Source organism: Nannospalax galili, unplaced genomic scaffold (assembly GCF_000622305.1).
Source record: "Nannospalax galili isolate Female #2095 unplaced genomic scaffold, S.galili_v1.0 scaffold32, whole genome shotgun sequence".
NCBI classification, from domain to species: domain Eukaryota; kingdom Metazoa; phylum Chordata; class Mammalia; order Rodentia; family Spalacidae; genus Nannospalax; species Nannospalax galili.
The window spans coordinates 402917-426600 of NW_008335297.1; the positions used below are offsets into that span (position 1 = coordinate 402917).

Consider the following 23684-nt stretch of genomic DNA (forward strand, 5'->3'; position numbering starts at 1 on the left):
CCTGTCCATTGGATTCCATGCATTCTGTCATATGTTAAAGCCTATTGAGTCAAGTTTGTGTCCCCAGATGTTTCTCGATGTGAGTTCATCCACTGAAGTCTGTTCAGCCTGTCTGGCATTGCTCCCTTAAAGAAGATTACCTCTCCCTCACCCAGTAGCGATCAACTGCCAATGGTTCCTCTGCTAAGGTTTGTGCCTCCTGCCCTGTGCTATGCTGGTTTTTATCTGAGTTTGCATGGGTCTTGTGCATGCTGTCACCATTGCTGTAGGCGCCATTTCTTAAAAATTACATTTATTGCCGGGTGTGGTGGCGCACGCCTTTAGTCCCAGCACTTGGGAGGCAGAGGCAGGCGGATCTCTGTGAGTTCAAGGCCAGCCTGGTCTACATAGTGAGTTCCAGGACAGCTGGGGCTACAGGGCGACCCTGCTTCAAAAAGACAAAAAATTTACATTTATTTACTTATTTATTTACTTATTTGGGGGTGCAGACATGTCACAGTGTACATATGGAGGTCAGAGCACCTTCCACCATATGGGTCCTGAGGATCGAACCCAGGTCTTGGTCAGGCTTGGCAGCAAGCACCTTTATCCACTGAGTAATCTCACTGGCCCTGTCTCCCCTTAATAAAATAATTATTCTCATTCACATCTGTCTACAAGCTGTGGATGGGACACTGGAGGCCTGACACAGGAATGCCTGTCTTTTGGTCCAGTGGGCTAGCCAGCTCTGGATTGGTTCCAGGGTGACAAAGTGTGCACAGGCCTGGGCTTCCCTTTCCATTCCTCCTGGCTTAGTACAGGACCGTTTCCACTCCTTTTACAGTGCAGCTCTGAAGAAGCCTGCAGGGAAGCAGTCTCATCCATCTCTCCTCTGAGAACTCCCCCATCAGTCCCCAGCCTCCAGCCAAGCTGCTATCCTTGGCTGTCAGTGCCAGGCCCATGGAGGGGGAGGGGCAGGATCCAGATGTTTTCTGGGCTAGAAGCAGGTGAACTTGGTGCTGGAGGAAAGCAGAGGGGGTGAGAGGGGCTAAGTAAGACTCAGAACAGTGTGTTGTAAAGGAGACCCTGAGGCTTTGGGGGGAGCCCTTCGTTGTCCCCGTGCCCAAGTCCAGTCTTCAGATGTAACTGTCTTGGGTTTCCTGTTTGGTGAGAATACTTCAGGATTCAGACTGGTAATTTCACAGCATCTTTAAGAACTGCTTACAAAATTCAAAAAGGGGCTGGCATTCTCCATTTTACAGGCAGGGAATCTAAGTCACAGCAGGTAAAATCACTTGGCCATGGCCCAGCCCGGCTAGCAAGAGGCCCCAGTAGACTGCCTTTGGACATCTGTCCCTTGAGGTCCAGCCGTGCCCTTGCTGGGCCAGTTGGTTTCCTGCCTCCCCCTGGAAGTAAATTCCAGGGCCGATCCCGAGTGGATCCTCGAGGATCCTCAAGGAGACTCAGCCTCTGGCCTGCAAAATAGGGCTGCTCATCACCACGGTGGCCAGGGGGAGGGCCTGGCCAGGGTCTCCCTGACTCTCTCCCAATCATTTTTGGGGGGAAGCATCTGGAGCCGCACGTGAGCCTAGGGGCTAGCCTGGGGCTCTGGTCCGGTGCAGGGGTCCCCTCGGCACCCCGCAGGCGGGCCGCAGCGGGCCGGCTGCACGGGACCATATTTAGTCAGGGGGAGCGGGTAGTCCCGGCTGGTATGCGGCGCTGGGAATTCCTGCCTGGGGAGCCGAGCCTGGCCTTTTTGGGTTGTCTCCCGCCCAAGGCCGGGAGGGAGGACCGGCTGGGCCCGGGGACCTCAGAGCCGGTCGGCTTTGGAAGCTAGGAGTCCCCAGACTGGCAAGGGGCCAGCCCGCTGCCTCGACTTCCTTTTATGGCCTGTGTGTGTGTGTGTGTGTGTGTGTGTGTGTGTGTGTGTGTGTGTGTGTATGTGACAGGGACGGGAAGAGAGAGCGAGAGGGCGAGAGAGACAGAGAGACAGAGAGACAGAGAGACAGAGAGACAGAGAGAGACAGAGACAGAGATTGAGATGGGCCATAGAGATATACAGGTGGAGTGGAAGAGGAAGGAAAAAAGTCGTAGGGAGCCAAAGCCAGCGAGAGTGATGGAGAGAGGTCAGACAAGAGAGCCAAGGACCCAGACCCACACAGGGCCAAGGGGAGGGGTACTGAGGGAGAGGGATTATGACCTCTAAACCAACAAGGATTCCTTGGAGGGGGCAGCTGGAAACTTGCAGGGGCCAGTGAGGCCCCCTACATTCTCTTAAGGCACACCTGCAAATGCTGTAATTACCGGTGCAACCACAGACACAGGGAGGCTCAGAGATGACTGATCCCAGGTCTCATGGCTAGCACCCTGGATCTGCAGTTTCCACAACGGGGTTACTTTGATTTTATTTTTTTTTATGTATATGAGTGTATTGCTTGCATGTATGTAAGTACACCCATGTTGTGCAATGCCATGGAGGTCAGAAGAGGGTGTTGGATCCCTTGGAACTGGAGTTATGGATGGTTGTTAGCCTCCATGTGGGTGCTGGGAATTGAACTCTTGTCCTCTTTAAGAGCAGCCAGTGCTCTAACCTCTGAGCCATTTCTCCAGCCCTATTTTTAATTTTGGTTGCAGTAGCACTGCTGGAGCTGGAGCTGGAGAGGACACGTTAGGAAAAGTCAGAATTTCCCCGTCCCACATGTTCCTGGCACTCATGGGCCTCTGTGTGTGTGTGTGTGTGTGTGTGTGTGTGTGTGTGTGTGTGTGTGTGGGAAGACGCGCGCGCCTTGCACTTGGCAGAAAGTCCCCTTCTCTCTGCCCTTCACTCAGCCTCCTATCTAGACAGTGGCAGGAATACAGTTAGGATGAGGGACAGAGAGAGATGACAGTCCCTAGTATGGACAAGAAGAGGTTAAAATCTAGCTGACTGGAACAGACCGGGGAAGAAATTCTCAAGAATTTCCAAAGCTTTGTGCTCCATCCCTTTTCTCTAGGGACCCAGGATCTCTCAGTGGCTGCAGGGAGTCAGGCCTGAAGTGACTCCAGGCCCCGGGTGGTCCAGCCCGCTGCCGCCCCAGGTGGTCCCAGAGGCTCCCGGCCTCACCTGCAGGGGGCGCCCCAGAGGCCACAGAAGACCCTGCCCACCCCGCCCCGCGGCCGCCTCCCCTTCCCACCCGCAGCCAGCGCTGCTCTATAAAGCTGGGCGTCTGAGGCGCGCAGGGAGATTTGGACCGCCCCAGCCTGGGACCCGAGCCAGATCCGAGCTCTCCATCCTCCTGGAGCTAGCCCCCCAATAACAGGTCTGTAAGTAGAGCTGGTCCCCCAGGGGCAAGTCTGGGTAGTGGGCTTGACCGGCCTCTGGAGCATCCTCGGAGGAATGGGGACCCCTGGGGGGGTCCCTGATTGTTATCTCTTATAAGGACAGTGAGGAGATGCCAGACCATCCTAGACCTTCCTGGATTTCACCCCTAACCAGCATTCCTGAGGTTCCCAATGAGTAGTACCACCTGGGGGAAGGGTCTAAAAACAAAAAAAACCCCTACCTAAAAAGTAATCAGTGGCTGGAGTGTTGTAGCTCAGCAGTAGAGCACATCTGGAGGTCTTGGGTTCTAATCCCAGTACTGGGGGTGAAAAACCAGGACTCTAGGGCTATTCATGTTAGGTCATGGGATGGATAGCTCTGTGACCATCAGATGAAATAAAATTCAGGAGTGTGTGGATCAGTTCAAAGCCCAGGCAACTGCTCTGCAGATGAGTGCTTTCCATTAGTCTGATCAGTCTAGGAGTGAGTGCTTGGTGATAGCCCCAGGCAGATAAGGCTGGTTATTGTAAGATAAGGTTTGTTTATTACAGCTGGATTTCCTTCCAGACCCCAGTCCCTGCAGATTAGCAAATGAACCCTCCAGCAGATTGGCTTTAGGGCCTCAGATCCCCTGGTGGGCTACCGGTCACATTTGCATCAGCTGCTCACCTGCAGGTGCATCAAGTCAGTGGGCACCTGGTGGGGTCTTCCACAGGAAGGCTGCTCTCCTGTTCCAGGAAAGTAGTGAGAGAAAGTTTTGCTGCTCTTGGCTTAGAGTTGGGGGCCAGGAGATTCTGCCACTTCCTAAGAGCTCCATTCAAAGCTATGCTTGTCAAAGATAGAAAATATTTAGAAAGTCAGGGCAAAACAGGATTTCGTACTGCCATTAAGAACTGAGAGGTGAACGCTGTGTGTGGCTAGGAAGTCAGTCCTCTGTTCAACAGTCCACTCTGTCTCGTTCTGTTTCCTTCGCCTTCTTCATTTGTTTGGTTTGCTTCAAGATGCTCTTTTAATTGGCTTAAAGAAAGAGTCTGATCATACTGCTCTGAAACTCTTGCAAGGCAGGGCAGCAAAGCGCCTCTTCCCTTTGAGACAGCTGTTGTTGATGTCACGCTTACAAGCCAGGCACTGTAGCAGTATTTAAACTGAATTGAGTTCATTTCATCATTACAACTACTTGATCAGAGAGGCATTATGAACCTGTTTAGAAGATAAGGCAGCTGAGGCTCAGAGAGGTTAAATAATTTCCCCAGTGTCACACAGCTGGTTAAGCAGTGTAAGCTCATTTTCTAGTTTGTCTGATGCCAAGTTCATAAGTCTTGACCCTGGCATCTTTTTTCTTTACTGAGGACCAAAATTTCTGTTGGACTCAGATTTCTGGTGGGATCAAGTGCTTCCAGCAACATAAATATTTATCACTATCTCTTTGAAGACGATTTAAACTGAACTTTTGCAAATTTAAAACAAATCGGACAGTTTGTTCCCAAATGGAGTGAAGATCTGGTGGGAGTCCCTGAGCTTGGGGAGTAGGGCTACCATCTCAAGATCCCAAAACGTGCATGGCTGGGCTGCCTTGGGGGAAGCCTGCTGATTGGCCCTGTAAGCTCCATGGTTTTTTATTATCATGTCTGAAATAGAGTTGTTCTTCCGTACAAGGTAAGGTTATGGATTATCATTACTTTTCTGTGGGAGGCTGGGATGCAGGCAGACATGCCCATGTATGGCAGCGTTTTCCACGAGGCCATCCCCCAGCCCCCCACCAATCACCCAGCGTTGGAGCAGGCAGGCAGGCTGGCCCGGACTCTGGGGATTTCTCTGCCCTGTCCTTCCCCTGTAGGGATCCAGTGCCAGAACACAGGGGACACTTGGAAGACAAGGGGATTCTTTTTTCCTCCTACCCCTTCTTTAAAAGTTTTATTTTCTGGTGGAAATTTCCTTTGTGCATGTCATTGGTAGAGGTGGAATTTACCCCCCAAGAACCACCAAGTAGGTCTAAAATCGAATACAGGTTATATTTTTTCCAGACTACTAAGTCCCATTTCAAATCCATCAGAATCACAAGATCCCAAGTACATTTTTCTTTTCTTTCTCTTTTTTCTTTTTCTTTTCTTTTTTGGCCAGGTGTGGTGGCCGTGTCTGTAATTCCAGAATTCCAGCACTTGGAAGGCTGAGGCAGGAGGATTGCTGAGAGTTTGAGACCAGCCTGAGCGACATAGCAAAACCCAGGCTATCCTGGGCTACAGTGGGAATGATTGTCTTTAAAATCAAATCAAATCAAACCCCAACCTGGTGACACATGCCAATCACCCCAGCATTTGGGAAGTAGAGACAGGAGAATCAGAAGTTCAGGGTCATCCTGTTAAATAGCAAGTTTGAGGTCAGCCTGGGTTGCATTGAGACTTTGTCTTAAAAAAAATCATTTTTGTTGGATGTTATCTCATATGCAAAATGGGGCTGAGGAGCATGTGGTATGTATGAAACACATGCAAGGTCCTGGGTTCGATCCCCAGCACTGTAAAAAGCAGGTCTTCACAGTAGCTCTTTGGAATCAGTACTAATTAGTGACCACCCTGTTTCATAAGTGTGATCTTTGAGTAACTTGCTCCATAGTTCAACTAGCCACTGGAAGATAGGCATCTACAAACCAAGATTCTCCTGACTCCAGAGCCTAAGGGGTTACCCTTTAGGGAGAGCTTGATAGATGACGCATATCAGAGGTTTGGCACAGGGCCCAGCCCCTGCAAATTTCAGCAGACGGTCATTTATAGTAACATGACCAGAGAGGTTAAGAAACTTGCTCTGCATGGCACAGCTGCTATTAACAGATCAGGAAGCCTGGGTTTGATCTTTCCATAAAGCAGAAACTCATCCTTTCTTTCATGTAATCTTTGGGTAAAACCCATTCCTAGTGGGACTCCAAGGAGTAGAAGGCCAGAAACCTGTACTGTATCCACCATCCTTCCTCACAGTTCTGTTAGCACATCTGCAATTACTCGGGCCCCTTTGGTCCTCCTCAGTTCTCCTGTGCCCAGGTGAAGCCTGCCTGGTCCCTTCACTCTCTGACTCTCCTCCCCTCCCCTTTTGTCACATTGACCTACAGCCTCAGGACCCAGGCACTGAGTTGGAGAAAGAAAGTCAGGCATGAATGAATTTGAAGGAACTCTTGAGTTGAGACCGTGGAGAAGGAAGCTGCCCAGCATTCGTCAGGGGCAGAGGGTCAGGCCTCTGTGAGTTGTCAGGGCTTTGGAGAGCCATCTACATCAGAGCCTCTAAGAGAGGGTCAGATGCCCCCGCTCCCTCATATGGACTTGAATTTGTCCTCTGTGCTAATGGCTCCACCTGGAGAATCCAGTCCACAGAAGAACTATTTCTATAATGCTCACCTATTTAGAATTACAAATAATCTGGAAAGCAGCTGGTCGGATGCTTGGGGGTTCTATGCGACTAAGGCATTCAAGGGGAGGGACTTAGGCATCTGAGGATCATGGTACCTGATGTGGTCCCTGAACCAACTGAAGGATACCTGTACCTGTTTGCCTCTCTCCCAGTGAAGCATGGGGCTATCAGAGAGCCTCATGGAACATTTAAGAGACATTCAAGGTGATGGATGTAGGACACTCCTGGTCTGATGCCTGATGAGTAGAGAGGCTTCGGGATATAGCCTAGATGGTATAGCAATTGCCTGGCATGCAGGAAACTCTGGGTTCAATCTCCAGTATGGCATAAACCAGGCATGGAGGTGCATGCCTGTAATCCTAGGGAGGTGGAGGCAGGAGGGTCAGAGCTCAAGGTCATCCTCAACTGCATGGTGAGTTTGAGGTCAGCCCCGGCTACATGAGACTGCAAACAAGAAGAGACAGGGTGGGTAGGACGTACAGCAGTGAGTATTAAGAACAGATTATAGCCCCAAAGCCCACCTGAGACAGCACAAGTCTGAAGTACCAGTGCACATAGGCTGCTCTCCCCTCTCCTGTTACATTCACCACACCTAGACCTGGGCTTGAACTCAAATTGGCATTACAGGGTCCTTCTGGCTGGGGCATTGAGTTGCAGCTCAGGCTCAGAGAAGTTCCATCTTGTCTTGATGGTGTTTAAAATTCAAGCAATGTGCCAGGGACATGGTGGGGCACACCTATAATGCCAGCACTCAGGAAGCTGAGGCAGGAGGAAGCTTGAGACCAGCCTACGTGACATAGATCCTGCCATACAACACTAAAAGCTGGGGTTGTAGCTGGGTTGCTGAGTGGGTGCAAAGCCCTGAGTTCCATCCCTAGCACTTCAAAATAAATTAATGACTTTAAAAAGTCAATCTAGGGTTAGGGCTGTGGTTCAGTTGGTAGCCTAGCATGCACAAAGTCCCGGGTTCCATCTCCAGCACATGCTTGTAATCCCAGCACTTAGGAGGTGGAGGCAGAAGGATCAGGAGTACAAAGTTATCCTGAGCTACATGAGACCTCTCTCTCTCTCACACACACACACACACGCACACACACGCACACACACACAAATTTGGAGGCTAGAGATGGGGCTCAGAAGTTAGAGCACTTGTGGCTCTTCAGAGGACCTGAGTTTAATTCCCAGCATCCATGATGGGCAGCTCACAACTGCCTATAATCCAGCTCCAAGGCATCCAATGCCCTCTTCTGTGTGCCTCTGTGGGCACAAATAAAAGTAAATATAAATTTTTTTTTTTTGGTCTTTTTGAGACAAGGTCTCCCTGTAGCCCCAGCTGTCCTGGAACTCACTATGTAGACCAGGCTGGCCTGGAACTCACAGAGATCTGCCTGCCTCTGCCTCCCAAGTGCCGGGATTAAAGGTGTGTGCCACCATGCCCCGAAAAAATCTTTTTTTAAAAAAGAAAAGTTTTGGTTTTCAACTAGAGATGGTGTCCCCCAGTGGGGGTGACATCTGTCCATGCCTGGACCTCCTCTTGATTATCACAGCTGGAGGAGGGGAGCTACCAGCCTTGAGCAGGCCCTACAGGAGTCCACACAGAGAGCCAGCCATAGCAGAAGCTGAGAAGCTCCCTCTAAAGCAGGAGCCAGAGTCGGGATGGCAGACCAGATGTCACTCAGTCCCCTCCTGGGAGTTCTGCCCCATCACACTCTCTGGTCCCGGCCATCATTTCTTTTTGGTACTGGAAGTTATTGAACCCAGGGCCTTGTGCACGCTAGGCAAGTGCTCTACCCCACACCTCCAGGCTATTGGTTTGTTTGGAGACAAAGTCTCTCTCAGTAGCCCAGGCTGGCCTCAAACTCACATCCTCCTGAGTACTGCGACTGTAGGCGTGTGCCATTGTATCTGGCTGACAGCTGCATTTTTTCAGTTTCCATTCCTCCCTGTGCCACACCTGATGCCTGCAGACCTGATACTTCTGGTTTTACCATTACTGTCCCAGTTCTGAGAACTTCAGGCTCTGGTCAAGCTGAGGCAAGTCCTTCTGACAATGAACCTGAGTTACCTTGAACCTCCAAGCTGTCGGGACTGAGTCTGGATGTGTTCTGTGCATGCCTGTAATTCCTTCCCAAGTTCTCTGACTGCTGCAGAAAGGTGGGCAAAAATCCTCTAAGGTCTCCAAAAACCCATCTTTACTCAGAAGCCACCACAAGCAGCTGAATGGTTGGACAAGCTGCTTTGCCTCTGTGTGCCTCTGTTTCCTCATGTGTAAAGGAGTAGTAGCCTCACTCCTGGGTCTTTGTTTTGCAGGGCTGGGTATGGAATCCACAGCCTTGTGCACACTCCACTTCTAAGCTACACTTCCTGGATTGTCTAGATTTTTGTGTTATTGTGGTGTTTTTAAAGATCTATTTCTGAGTATGTGTGTATCTATGTGAATATATGTCACGTGTGTGGAGGTGCTCACAGTGTCTCGGGGAGGGTGTCAGATCCCTTGGAGCTAGAGTTACAAGCACTTGTGAGTTGGGTGCTAGTGAGGTGGGTGCTAGGAACCAAGCCTGTGGAAAAGCAGCAAGTACCCTTAACTGCTGAGCTATCTCTCTAGCCCCTGCTATTATGTTTCCTGGTGCTGAGGATGGAACTTGGGGCCTTAAGCCTGCATTCTACCCCCAAGCTCTATCCCAGCTGTCTCCGAGGGTCTTCTTAGGGGATTAAATGAAAGAGTAGCTGTCCCTCCATTTAATTTAGCAGCTACTATGATTACTGCTTGTGTTCCTAATACGTGGGGGAGGCCTTGATGAATTCCCTCCAAAGAGAGTTTCTGGGCCAGTGTTGTTCTGGGAGCACCCCACTCCCTCCGGGTTTGTAAGAACTTTCATATAAGGCTTTCAGATTGTAAGACCTGCTGGGACCTGGGGTGTCCTAGTATAGACTCTGCATCTTAGTGAAGGGCAGGAAGATAAGATGTAGTTCTTACCTGCTGGCTGTGTGTGTGTGTGGCGGGGGGTACATACGTGTGTGTGTGTGTGTGTGTGTGTGTGTGTGTGTGTGTGTGTCCGTGCCTAGAGACAGAGTCTCTCACTGAACTGGAAGCTTCCCCTTTCTGCCAGCAAGCTCTGGGGATCCACGTGTCTCTTCCAGCCCCCAACCCCCCGGACAGCCATGCCTCGCTTTTTGCATGGGTGCTGAGGAGTTGAACTCAGGGTCTCACACTTGTACAGCAAGCACTTTTATCCACTGGGCCTTCTTCCCAGCCCTACCTGCTGGCTTTGATACTGGTGCTGTGTTTGAAGAGCATCCAGGAACCCATTCCCCCCTAGACATTCCTGGGCACTAGGGTTCCAAGGCACCTGGTCTGGGAACCTCAACTCCAGCCTGCTTTGCCTTGACCAAAGCAATCTTGCACTTCCTGACTGTCATGGGCATCAAAGCTTTGGGGAGCAGCCAGCTGTGCTCGCTCCTTTTTTGGCCAGAGACTTGATCTTTGCACTTGATCTTGTTTATGTTTTGAGCCCTGGTTGAGATGAGGTTCCTGGCAGCACAAATCTCCATGTCTTTTTATTTTTCTGTTCAGTTTTTTGCGACGTTTTCTATCTTGGGGAATTAGAAAGTGCCTGCTTGTTTGTCACACAGCTCAGGAGGAAAACATGTTCCATCGGCCCTTTGCATGACAACCATTTAAAAAGGAAAAACCCGCTGGCTATTATGGAATAATATAAAATGTACACAATACTGAACTGTGTGCTTAAAATAAATTTTATTTTCATTTTTTTTAAAAATTAAAAAAGTAACATTTGTGTACATGCGTATGTTTGTATGTGTTCTCACACATGTATGCCAATATGGAGGTCAGGGTACAACTTGTAGGGAGTCAGTGCTCTCCTTCCAGCACATGGGTCCTGGAGATCGAACTCAAGTCATCAGTGTTGGTGACAGTCACCTTTACCCACTAATCCATCTCTCTGGCCCCCTTTCATCTTTTAATTTATTACATAATTTTTTTGGAAACAGGATCTCACGTAGCTGAGGATGACTTGAACTCCTAATCTTGCTTTTTCCTCCAAGGTGGCTTATGCCACTGGGGTTGTAGGCATGTGCCAACAGGACTGGCTTCACATCAAGGCATTTCAGGAAAGATCGGGCAGGATACTGGGGTACACCAGACGCAGGTAGTTTATTTAGGCCACAGTCTGGTCCAACGAGTCAAGTCTCAGTCTGGGCCCCGAAAGGGAAGCAGCACATATCTTTTCTACCTTAGGTTAGGGTTACAATAAGAAGGGAACTTACATATTGATTAGCTATCAGGAAAGTCCTAAAACCAACCAAATTATTATAACTTTAGAAAAGAAGAACACACAAAAAAAACCCCAAAACAAAAACCCTGTCTGAAAGTCATTGCAGAAGTCTCCATCTGAGACAAACAAGATGGAGGAAGTTTCGTCAGGGTACAAGGCAAATGATTCTAGCTAGCTGTGTCAACGTTCTAACCACAGACTTGTCAGCTAAAACCTTGCTGACAGAGACAGAGACAGAAAATAAGGATTAAAATCTGTATTTTCCTTAAATAGTCCATCAGGCTCTATATCAAAGGATTTTAAGAAATGGTCTAAAATATCACTTGTGGTAGGTACTATGTGCTTATAATCCTGGCACTCAGGAGACTGAGGTAGGAGGATATCTCAAAACAATTTTACAAAGTTTTTCATTTAAAGATTTTTTAAAAAGGTCTCATGTAGCCCAAGAGGGCCTCAGATTTACATTGTGGCCAAGGATGATCTTGAATTTTTTTTTTTTTTTTGGTCTTTTTGAGAAAGGGTCTCCCTGTAGCCCCAGCTGTCCTGGAACTCACGATGGAGACCAGGATGGCCTTGAACTTACAGAGATCCACCTGCCTCTGCCTCCCAAGTGCTGGGATTAAAGGCATGCGCCACCACACCCAGCGATCTTGAATATATTTTATCCTTTTTGTTAAACAGGGTCTCACTGTGTAGCCCTGGTTGTCCAGGAACTCACTATGTAGACCAGGCTGGCCTGGCTCTCACAAAGATCCCAAGTTCTGGGATTAAAGGCATGTACGACCTTGCCAGGCTAAGGGCAAACTTTTTAAACAGGTAAAAAGGAACTTTTGACTTTTTATGTAGGGGGGTGTGTGTATGTTGGGAGGATGAGTCTCTGTTCTCCACCCCTCTCCACCCTCTCAGCATGAATCTTTTCTTACCCCTTTGCACTTTTTCATTCTTGAAAATCTGAAACATGCAGAATGCGAGAGCACTTGTTTAACTTCGGTAATTACCAACACATGGCCGGTCTTCCATTTCCACACCTTGAATTTCTGACTTGTGTCTTTGGTTCTATATGCAGAGTGGCATAGTGTTCGTACAACATCTTATAAGGGACAAGGGAATATGGACGAATCAGCCATGTCCTGCTTGTGCCTCATGCTCCACTGAAGTGGCTTGGGTCGCACTGCCCTGGTACTGCGTGCAAAGCCTCCTCTTCTGCCGCTACAGCTGCCCCAAAATAAACCTAATAAAACATCCAAAGTAGCAAAGAGAAAGTTATAACCCAGAGGTCGGTGACATCTTCGGCACGTGTGAGGCTGCTCAAGATGCTCAGACAGGAAATGTCACCATTCCTGTGCGTGTGTTTGAGACACTGTCTCGTAGCTGAGGCTAGTCTTGAACTTGCTATGTAGCTGAGGATGACCCTGACTTCTGATCCTCCTGTGTCCACTTCTTGAGTGCTGGGACTACAGGCATGCCCCACCGTGCTCAGTTTATGCAGTGTTAGGGATGGAAGGCGGCTTCTGCATTCTGGGCAAAGGCTGTACTGACAGCAACAGTCCCAGTTTCTCCTGGTTTGCTTTTGTGAGTCCTTTTCAGTATGGAGCCTCCTTTCCTTTTTGTTTGCACTTTATTCGGTGGCTCCAGCTTGTGATCCCAGCCACTGATGAGGCTGAGACAGGAGGATCTTGAGTTCTAGACCAGCCTGGGAACTTAATAGGACCCTGCCTCAAAATAAACTACTTAAAAAAAAATTTTTTTTAGAAGAAGCGTTTCATTACAGCTTTAACATACTCAGTAACAGTTTCCAGAGCAAAGATACAAGTCTTTCAAAAGTGGCTATAAAACTTTTAGGTTTGCTGTTGAATTAATACAGGTTATACAATATTGAACTCGGTATGAATCCTGTAAGACATAAAACTGAATGTTTTTAACCTTTAAAAAAAGATCTCCATTTCATTTCAGAATATATTGTTCCTTACAGAAAAACTCATTGTTTTTGCTACTAACACTGAGATGTTGGCTCATGCATCTCTAATCTGTATGTATGTGATTATTACTAGTCATAATCTGTTGCCCTTGGATCCTTGGTGCCTGTGTATGTCGATAAAGTAATTCATTTTTTAAAATTTCTTGATTTTTTTTTGTGTATCACACAGAACATCCCAAACCATCTTATTCAACTGTACACCCACTTCCCAGATGGCACCCTCCCATAGCCTCCCTCCCTCCACTAGAACCCTTATACTCTGTTATCCTTGCTACTGTCCACTGTGATGTTGACACCCCCAGCCATTCCCCACTACTTGTCCATCTGGTGAATCTACTCAGCCTATCTAGAGGTCTTTGTTTAGGAAGGTCAGCTGTTCCTCATCTTGCAGTAATCAGTTGTCAATATTTCTTTAGATAAGATTGGGGTCTGCTGTTCATTTTCCCAGTTCTATGCTGGGTTACTATCTGGGAGTCCCTTTGGCCACCCTGGCCAACAACTCAAAAGAAAGTATCTCCTATCTAGCAAAATAAACTGTTTTAAAAGACTGAGAATGTAGTTCAGTAGTAGATTGCTTACCTAGCATACCTGAAGGTCTGGGATCCACACTCGGCATTGCAAAAAACAACCACTACCACCCCTGCTCCCCAAAATATGGAATTATTTGTCCTGTAGTTTCTCACTTTTCAGAGTTGGTTGCATGACCTTGACATGGTTCAGTGTGTCCCCCAAGTCCTGCAGCCTCTAAACAGGTATCAGTTCCCCCAGGCTTCCCCAGCCTGTCTCCACGCCTTGCTCTTTAAAACAAATTCCTTATTTCTGTTATTAGTGTGTGTATGTGTGGTGTGTGCGCACATGGCGCGCATGCGCATGCTATGGTATGCGTGTAGAGGTCAGAGGACAACTTGTGTAAGTCAGTTCTCTTTTTCCACCATGTTGGTCCCAGGGATAGAACTCAGATCCTCAGGCTAGGTGCCTTTACCTGCTGAGTCAGCTCATATCAGTACCCCTAAGATGGACTGAAATGCTTACTTCCCATCTTGCCCAAAGAGTCATTTTGATTCTTCCTTGCCTTTTCACAATTACTTCTTTCTTTTTTCTTTCTTCTAGGTAATAGGTCATAACTGACATGTAATCCCTGGAGTTGGACTTCTAGAATAGAACACTGGTTACACTATGACAACAGCCAAAGGGCTGGGTGAGCAGGAGACTAGCCAGAGATTGGATCCCTTCACGTGGCTGAGGATGAGATGAGAGAGGAGAAAAGTTAAAGCATGACTGGGCTTTAGTCATAATACCAGAAGTATGAATCAAGTAGATTGGGCAAGTCTGTTAGGAATGTCTGCCTGGAGTGTTGGAGGCCAGGAGAACAGTAGCTATTCTAGGTACTTTGAGTAGTCATCGTACATAGTGGCTTTGTTAACCTGTGAAAGTGAACCCTGTGTTTGAACTTCTGTGTAGTAGATTGGTTTGGTGCCCAGCTCCATCCCTTTGAGCTGTGAGTTAACAGCTTGCAGCTTCTCTATCTCTGGGTATTTTACACACAGGGGGAGAGAGAGAGAGAGAGAGAGAGAGAGAGACAGAGAGAGAGAGAGAGAGAGAGAGAGAGAGAGTCTGTGCATATAGTGTGTGTGAGTGTGTGTGTGTGTGTGTGAGAGAGAGAGAGAGTGTGTGTCTGGGCATATAGTGTGTATGTGTGTGTGTGTGTGTGAGAGAGAGAGAGAGAGTGTGTGGGCATAGTGTGTGTGTGTGTGTGAGAGAGAGAGAGAGAGAGAGTGTGTGTCTGGGCATATAGTGTGTATGTGTGAGAGAGAGAGAGAGAGAGAGTCTGGGCATATAGTGTGTGTGTGTGTGTGTTCCAACCTCAACCATTATGAGCCCCCCTCAGCCCATCCTTGCTACACTGAGCATCTAGGTTGAAAGCTCTTATACATAATTATAAAACAAGGCCAGAGTCCAATGAAGCACAGAAGAGAAGATGAAGCATGGTGAAGGCAGCCCGCCTACCTAAGTGAAGAATGCAGGGATGTGGCTACAAGTCATGGGGAGGAGTAAAGGTCCCAGAGCCACCAGATGCTGAAGAGGCGTGCGTGCACGCCTGGTACCTGGTGCACGAGTGACCGTCAGAGGACAAGCTTGTGCAGTCAGTTCTTGCTATCTTTCATGGGTTTTGGGGAATTGAACTCAGGTGGCCAGGCTGGTGTGGCAAATGTCTTTATCTGCTGAGAATCTTGCCAGCCCAGAGGAATGTTTAAAGACAGAATAGGTTAGTGATGAGGAGAGACTACTCTAGGAATTTTTATATAGACTATGCAAAACTGAGTAACAATTTCCAAAGATTCCAGGGATGAAACTAAAGTCAATAAGCTTGGCATCAAGACCCTTTACCCACCAAGCCATCCCACCTGCCCCTATTTTACTTTTTGAATAAGTTTAGCAATTATCCAGATTCGGGGACCAACCTATTTTTCTTTTCCTTTCCTTTCTGCCTCTTTCCCTCCCCCGCCCTCCCCCAACCTTTGTTTTTCCTCCTCCTTTGTTTTGCCTCTGCTCCCCCGCCCACTTCTGATTTGGGGGGGGGGTTCACCCCTGAAAGAGAAACAGGTATTGGATGGTGGCACCTTCTGGTTCACTTGCCAACTCCGCATATCCCTCAAATTACCTCCTGTTACAGGAGTCAGTTCCTGCCCCTCCCCCTAAACTTGGGATCTGGGGTTTATTTCCTCTGTCTATGTGGAATTGAGGCACACCACGGGAATGATTTTGGCGAATTCAAAGGGAATGTGGATTCCTTTGTGCTGAAGCAGAGACACCAATCACACAGTGCATCTGGTGGCCAGCATCCTACCTAGCTGGTGGTTTAGGTCTTTGGGACATAGAAAAGGCAGGTGGAGTGGGGATGGGACAGGTGTGGAGTGAGTGATGCTAAGGCAGCTCTTGCAGGTTCTATCAGAGGGGCTGGATCGGCCCCCAAGGAGCACTGCCTCAGCACCTGTTTCATAAGAGCATAACTGGGGAAAGGGCAGAGCATCTGCAAAGGAGGCTCCACACTGGCAGGATGGGTAGCAACTTGAGGTTGTATGTAGACTTTTCTCTCTTTCAGCTCTCTGGTTAGCCTGAGGGACCATCCTGATGGGAAGGGCAGAGTTGGTCCGCTCTTCTCTGTAGCTTCCTCCTCATCTTGAAAGGATGGCTTGTGACTCCTTTTTTAAAATTTATTTACTTTTTATTTATGTGTATGAGTGTTATACCTGTATGTTATATACCTGTTTTGTAATGACCTTAGAGGCCAGAAGAGGATGTTGGATCCCCTGGAACTGGAATTACAGATGGTTGTTAGTTGTCATGTGGGTCTGGAATTCAAACCCAGGTCTTCTGCAAGAGCAGCCAATGCTCTTAACCACTGAACCATCTCGTCAGTCTCCACCTGTGGCTTCTTAAAAGCACTACAAACACCTAAATCTAGCATCTATCTTTCAACTAATTTTGATATTCATATTTTATTAAAATTTCGAGTCAACACATAAGGTGTTGGCTTCATTTAGACATTTTATTATACTTCTTATTCTTCAGCTGCTGTTTTTACTTTGTTCTGGGGGTGCAGAACAGGTGCTCTACCACTGAGTTACAGCTTCCCAAGTTATCTTTTAAATTGATATACAAGTGATCCCATGTTGGCATGAATAAAGTTGTAGTTTAATATTCAAATATGCTTGTATACATTTTAAAAAAATATTTTATTTTTATTTTATGTGTATGAGTGTATTGCCTGCATGTATGTGAGTGTACCCGTGTCGTGTAATGTTGTGGAGGTCAGAAGAGGTCTTCAGATTCCCCTGGAACTGGAGTTAAGGACGGTTTGTAGCCGCCATGTGGATGCTGGGAATTGAACCCAGGTCCTCTGCAAGAGCAGTCAGTACTCTGAACTGCTGAGCCATCTCTCCAGCCCCTGCTTGTATATTTTTTAATGATTTATGTGTATGTGTCTGTGTGGGTTTGTGCACATGAGTGCAGGTGCCTGTGGAGACCAGAGGCTTTGGGTCCCTTGGAGCTTTGCAGTGGGCAGACACTTGGCTGTCTTTCCATGTCAACACCTGTAGATATACTTGTTAACCACTGAGTAGTATTTCTCTGTAAGAACATGCCTTGCTTCTGTCTTGGTCCTGAGTTGATGGGCATTAGTGTCTGGGGTTTTGTTATGAGGCTGTTGTGCAAGTCCTTCACCGAGAGCCCTGGGGTTATTGCCTTCTCTCACAATGTAACCAGTGCTGAGGGAGCACCCTTCTCCTTTATGGGGTATCTCTGATACCTGTATCCCTAGACACAGTGATGGGGAGGGGTCTACTTTCTTCTAAGGCTTTATTCTGACCCTGTCTCTTCACACCACAGGGGACCTACCAGGCACCATGGCGCAGAAGGGTCAACTCAGTGACGATGAGAAGTTCCTCTTCGTGGACAAAAACTTCATCAACAGCCCAGTGGCCCAGGCTGACTGGGTGGCCAAGAAGCTGGTGTGGGTCCCTTCAGAGAAGCAGGGCTTCGAGGCAGCCAGTGTCAAGGAGGAGAAAGGCGATGAGGTGGTGGTAGAGCTGGTGGAGAATGGCAAGAAGATTACGGTGGGCAAGGATGACATCCAGAAGATGAACCCACCCAAGTTCTCTAAGGTGGAGGACATGGCAGAGCTGACATGCCTCAACGAGGCCTCTGTGCTGCACAACTTGCGGGAGCGGTACTTCTCGGGACTCATCTATGTGAGTACCTCGGCACTGTGACTTCTTCCCAGATGCCCCAAAGGAAGGGAAAAGTGAGAAATGTGTTTGAGGAGGCTGGAGAGGTGGCTCTGCAGTTAAGAGCACTGATTGCTCTTCCAGAGGACCTGGGTTCGATTCCCAGCACCCATAGGGCAGCAACAATCACCCTTAACTCAAGTTCTAAGGCATCTGATGGCCTCTTCCAGCCTATGAGGGCATATCACAGCACAGGTACACTTATGCATACAGGAAAAGCATTCATTAACATAAAATAAAAATAAGTAAAAATTTTAAATGTTGGGAGGAGTCAGGCATGGTGGCGCATGCCTTTAATTCCAGTACTCAGGAGGCAGAGGCAGATGGATCTCTGTGAGATCAAGGTCATCCTGGTCTACATAGCAAGTTCTGGGCTAGCTGGGGCTATAGGGAGACCCTGTCTCAAAAAACAAAACAAAAAGAAAAACAAAAACAACTGACAATGGGGCTGGGAGGTTGGCTCATTTGGTAAAGTACTTGCTTTTCAAGCATGAGGACCCGAGTTCTAACCCCAGCACTCACATACAATGAAGGGTAAGTCTACATGTGCTTATAATCCCAGCACTGGGGAGGCAAAGACAGGAGGGTCCCTAGGGCTCTGCTCATCAGCCAGTGGAGCCCAATCAGTGCCATCCAGGCCAATGAGAGACCCTCTCTCAAGGGAGGTAGGTCTCCCTCCCTAGCATGACCCTTCAGGTTGTCCTTTGGCTTCCCTCCACATACACACATGTATACCTGTGCACATGTGAAAACACACATGCATAACATATTAACAAAAAAGAAACATGTTTGGGGGAGCCTGGTGTGGAGGTGCACACCAGCACTTGGGACTGAAGCAGGATGATCACGAGTTCAAGACCAGCTTAGGTCACATAGCAAGACTATATCTCAAAAAAACTGAGTCTGGGGTTCAGGTTTAAAAGGCTGCAGGTTTGATTGAGGGGGATGACAGGACAAGGTGGTGTCATTCAGACCTGAGTTCATATGTCTTTGTCCTGTCAGGGCATAGAACAGGCTGTTGGACTCTGGAACACCTCAGTCTTCCTGACTGTAAATGAGAGCAATTATAGGAGTGTGCAGGGTCTATACCATCACACAAAGTACTAAGGCATTCCATAGATACCACAGATGGGAAGATGTCATTCCTAGCACTTCCTCCATCTTGGCAATTAGGCAGAACTCCAGAGCTCCCTGGAAAGGCTGGTGCCCCTGTAACTGGGGACCAGGCACAGGAGGATCAAAATGGGTTTCCTGAAGGTCTGCTGCGTCAACAAGGGAATGGCCACTTGGGTCTACTCGAACAGCCTGGAGTCACACTCTGAGACATGGCAGCCTCTGGCCACTCACATCTTAACTACATTGAAATGCTAATTAATCTTTTTAAACATTTATTTTTATTTTCTGTGTACAAGGATTTTGTCTGCATGTATGTAAGTTCACCTGTGTGTGTAATGCCTGTGGAGGTCAGAAGAGGATGTCCGATCCCCTGGAACGGTAGTTATGGAAAGTTGCTAGCTGATATGTGGGTATTGGGAACTGAACCCAGGTCCTCTGCAGGAGCAGCCAGTGTTTTTAACTGCTGAGCCATCTGTCCAGCTCTGAGATGTTAATTAGTTGTAAACATGAATATTTACAGTCTTAGCTCTTGAGTTGCATCTTGGCCATGTGTCATGGGCTCAGCAGCCACCTGTGGCTGGGAGCTGCTGTATCCGATGGCATGTTCTGTTGCTCAACCTGGACTACCTGAGGGGGTGATGACTAGGGGACACAGATTCCTTATGGGCTGGGCCACTCCTCAGAACAAGAAGGACACAGATGTCCCCATAGCTCCAACCTGGCAGGCAGAGACCACACCCAGCCTTGAATTCTGAAGGTGCTCCCAAGTCCCTTAGAAGGGTCCTGGTTTCTATGAAACTTCCTTTCCTTTTCACGAGGAATCGCATCAGCTTCATGAACGGAGGCTCAATCCAGAAAGAAATTGTGACACACCCCCTGGCACAGAGTAGGCCCTCAAGCATTCTTGGTCCTGGGGTTTGGGTGTGCTGTGACTGTTTTTGTTGTTACTGGCCACATGTTGGGTCCCTTGCAAATGTGGCACTTCAATGGTCACAGTATCTCAGACCTGTCCTTCAGGGTGTCTGACCTTTTGACATTGTGGTATGGTGTCATCTACAGAGATATTGGGCCATTCATATCTATTCTGGGGCTCATGGCCTGCAGACTACAGGTTGGACATGCTCTTGAAAATGACAACAAGCCCCTATCAACTGAGCTGTCCTGTAGAAATTTTCTCAAATTGGGAAAATTAGTCATGTTCACTATGGAAGGCTTGGAAAACTCAGAATTGTAGTGGACACACGTCAGTCCCCACCAAGAGACAGGTGTATCCGTGCTGTGTCTCCATAGGAGAGCCAGGTAGGCACATTGACAGTTAAAAGGGCCTGTGAGAGCCATGTGTGGTGATACATGCCTGAAATTCAGAATCCCAGCCCTTAGAAGATTGGAGAGTTCTGGGTCAGCCTGGGCTACCTAGTGAGAGCCTGCCTCAGAAAGGAAGGAGAGAGGAAAGAGACAGAGAGATTGAGGGGCGGCGGGGGGGGGGGGGGGGGGAGAGAAATTCTGGATGAAAGAAGGAAAGTCAACTGTGCCAGGGGCTTAGTGACTTGATCTTTTTTTCCTATACAAATCACAGGGCATTCCCCTATCTGGCATTCCGGAGCTGCCCAGAGATAATCTTTCAATGGCTATGTAGTTTCTCCTGTACTATAGTTAATTTCCTGTTCTCAGGGACACTGAGAAGGGGCTAGAGCCTTTAGGAGCCAACGGGGAGGGACTCATGGTGTAGCTCAGTTGACAGAGTGCTTGCTTGTATGCAAGAGGCCCTGGAGTCGATCCCTAGCACTGTATAAATCAAGGGTTACAGATGTAATCCCAGCACTCGGGAGGTATAGGCAGGAGGATCAAGTTCAAGGTCATCCTTAGCTGCAGGTAGAATTCAAGGCCAGCCTGGGTTACATGAAACTGTTTCAAAAAAAGAAAGGAGAGATGGCTTAGTAGTTAAGAGCACTGGCTGCTCTTCCAAAGGACCTGGGTTCAGTTCCCAGCACCCACACGGCAGCTAACAACTGTCCTAACTTCAGTTCCAGAGGATCCAATGCCTTCTTCTGGACTCTTCTGGCATTGTACACATGGGTGCACTTACATACAAGCAGGAAAATCATTCCTACACATGAACTAAAAATAAGTAAATAAAAAAAGAAAAGGGCCAAGGGGGAAGGGATGGATGTTCAAAGCACTCCACTCCTCTCCTTCCTCCAGTCCAGCTTCTGTGCCATGATGCACCATCCCATGAGATATGGGGACTTGTCCCCCTTGACAGCAGACCAAGCTGAGGCCCAGAGCAATCTACTACATTCTTCTTTCCGAAGCCTGTGGACAAAGTCCCTTTGTTCCCAGTGTTCCTGGCATGGATTTCTGTCCTAGGTCTGTTCGCTCATTGATTTTTATAAGAATACTGGTTCACAGGAAACTGGAGAGAACACTGGGCTCTGGGACCCAGGTCTCTGCTCAAGGTGTGTCACCACCGTTTGGGGGCATTGAGGGCAGGCCTATGTTTATTTCACCTGCTGACCCTCTGACGTGGTAGAAATCAGGGAGAATGGGGGGCTTAGGAAGGTCTTGAGACTAATCGCTGGAAACAGAATAAAGGTTCCTGCCTCATGTCTGTGCCAAATCCTTTGGTCTCAGGATGGTGTGTCTACTACTGTCTGTGTACGTCTGCTCAGTTTAATCACTTCATAGAAACTTCTGCCTGTGATAAAAATGAAGATGGGGTGGAAGCCAAGCCCCTGACTGTGCAGTAACACAGTGCGGGGTTCTTGCTGATGGCATGGCAAGGGATGCAGGGCCCAAGGCTTCCAGACTTTGCCTTCCTTGATAAAATTTTCCTGTTCTTTCCAAGGGTCTCACCCCAAATAAGGGGCCTTTGAGAAGGTCCTGGCAGGGATCTAGAAGGTTCTATCCAAGCCAAAGGGGCTTCCCCTCTTCTCTTAACACATGAGCTCTTTGCAGGAATGCCGCAGGGTTTAGGGTCTCAGGACCTTGATGGCTGCCAGCCTAGCTAGCCAGTGAGTGTCAGGTTCCATGAGACCTGTCTCAAAAGATAACATAGATGGTAGCAGTGAAGGACACCCAATGTTGACCTCTGGCTCACGTGTGTGCATGGACACACACACACACCCCGAAAAGGCATATGTTTTGAAAAGCAAGAGTCTATCCCCACACTCTACTTGGGGACAAATGTGATTTACAGGGTCATTTGTGTATGTATACGAGTTTATCAGATACAGCAACAAACCACATCTGTGCAGCCACTTTTTTTGCTTAACCAAGTTTTGTGTCCTTTCCTGCCTCTTTTGGTTGCTAGTCAGATTTAAGGTTCGTTTTGAATAGCTAAGGCATGCAAATTTTATTTATTTTGATACAGGGTCTTCCTGTAGCCTCATTTGGCCTGGAACTCCCCATGTAACCAGGTTGGCCTCCAGCTCAGAGATCCACCGGCTTCTGCCTCTCAAGGGCTGGGATTAAAGGTATGCACCACCATGCCCATCTAATTTATTTTTGTATTATGTGCATGAGTGTTTTGCCTGCATGTACGTATGTGTACTACATGTATGCAATGCCCATGAACTCCTAGAACTGGAGTTACAGATGGTGGTTAGCCTCCATGTGGGTGTTGGGAACTGAACCTGGGTCCTCTGCAAGAACAGCAAGTGCTTTTAACCACTGAGTCATCTCTCCAGCCCCGAGGCATGCACATATTAAATACAAGGGTATATAAAGACATACAGAACTTTCCTTTTCATTCCTAGCCCCTTAGCCTTCCCATTCCCCTACTTAGAGAGACTGGCCCACCGTTTGTGGCTTGCTGTGTAGCCCAGGCTAGCCTCAAATTTGAGCTCCTCCCACCTCAACCTTCCCTGTGCTGAGATGATAGGCCCATGTGCTTGGCCCTGCATTTTCTTACTAAGCTCCCAGCAGTATTTTATACATATGAGTACAGAGCCTTTCCTGCTCCCTCACAGTAGCAGCTCAGGCCATGTTCTGGTGTGTATCCGTGTATGTTAAACTGTCTGTTCAGATGTGGCCTCCTACTGCAGGAATGAACCATTCTAACAGATCATTGATGGCCACCTAGGTTGTCTCTAATGTTCCTGCTGCAGTAGAAACACATTCCCAGAGGACTGAGTCTGTCTCCAGCACAGATGCTTAGCAAGTGGTGATGCTGCAGACAGCTTTACAGACAAGCTCTGTTACCTATCAGCCCCTGGAGGCAGAGGAGACTCGGGGTCAGGCTGTGTGCACATGTCCAACAGATAATAAGGTAGAGCTAAGGTTGCTCCTGGCCCTGTGTCCCATAGATCTCCCTCTTCCCTCCCTGTTCCTCCTCTCTTCCCAAGGCCAAAGCCAAGGCCATGCGAGCAGCCTCAGCTCCAAGCTCTGTGGCTGACCATATAAAGCATCAGGGAACAGCTGGGCCTGCTTCCTAATACGGTCACAAGAGGGAGATCCTGCTTGTAGCTGGGACCTGCTGGTGGCACAGGGCCTTGAGATGCCTGGCTGGGACACAGGAGGTGGGGACTTGGGACCTCTGAACTCAAACATTGGGAGAGGGAGTCAGGAGGTCAGAGGCAGAAACCCAGGCAGCTGCAGTGGGGCCAGAGTAAGGGAGGTCAGGGCTTAGAAGGAGGTGGAGGAATTCGATTCCAGAGCCCAATTCCAGCAGAGTCCATAGCCAAAGAGCTCTAAGGGAAAAGGCCATCACCTGCCTTGGGCATGAGACCCTGGTTTGCTCAAGAACGTTATCAACCAGGTCTGCCTAAAGCATGGATAAGTGCTTGCTGCGTGTGTGTGTGTGTGTGTGTGTGTGTGTGTGTGTGTGTGTGTGT

The 23684-nt window shown here is 48.3% G+C and overlaps 1 protein-coding gene across 1 annotated transcript in view; it reads left to right on the top strand.

The window, feature by feature from the left end:
- The first annotated feature begins 3174 nt into the window (after positions 1 to 3174).
- The window catches only part of Myh11 (myosin heavy chain 11), a 116515-nt gene continuing 96005 nt past the window's right edge, over positions 3175 to 23684 (top strand). The window contains exons 1-2 of the mRNA XM_017797344.1: positions 3175 to 3278; positions 17339 to 17700. Coding sequence (XP_017652833.1) covers positions 17356 to 17700 — 345 coding nt within the window. The 5' untranslated portion in view covers positions 3175 to 3278; positions 17339 to 17355. The remainder of the gene's footprint in view (positions 3279 to 17338; positions 17701 to 23684) is intronic.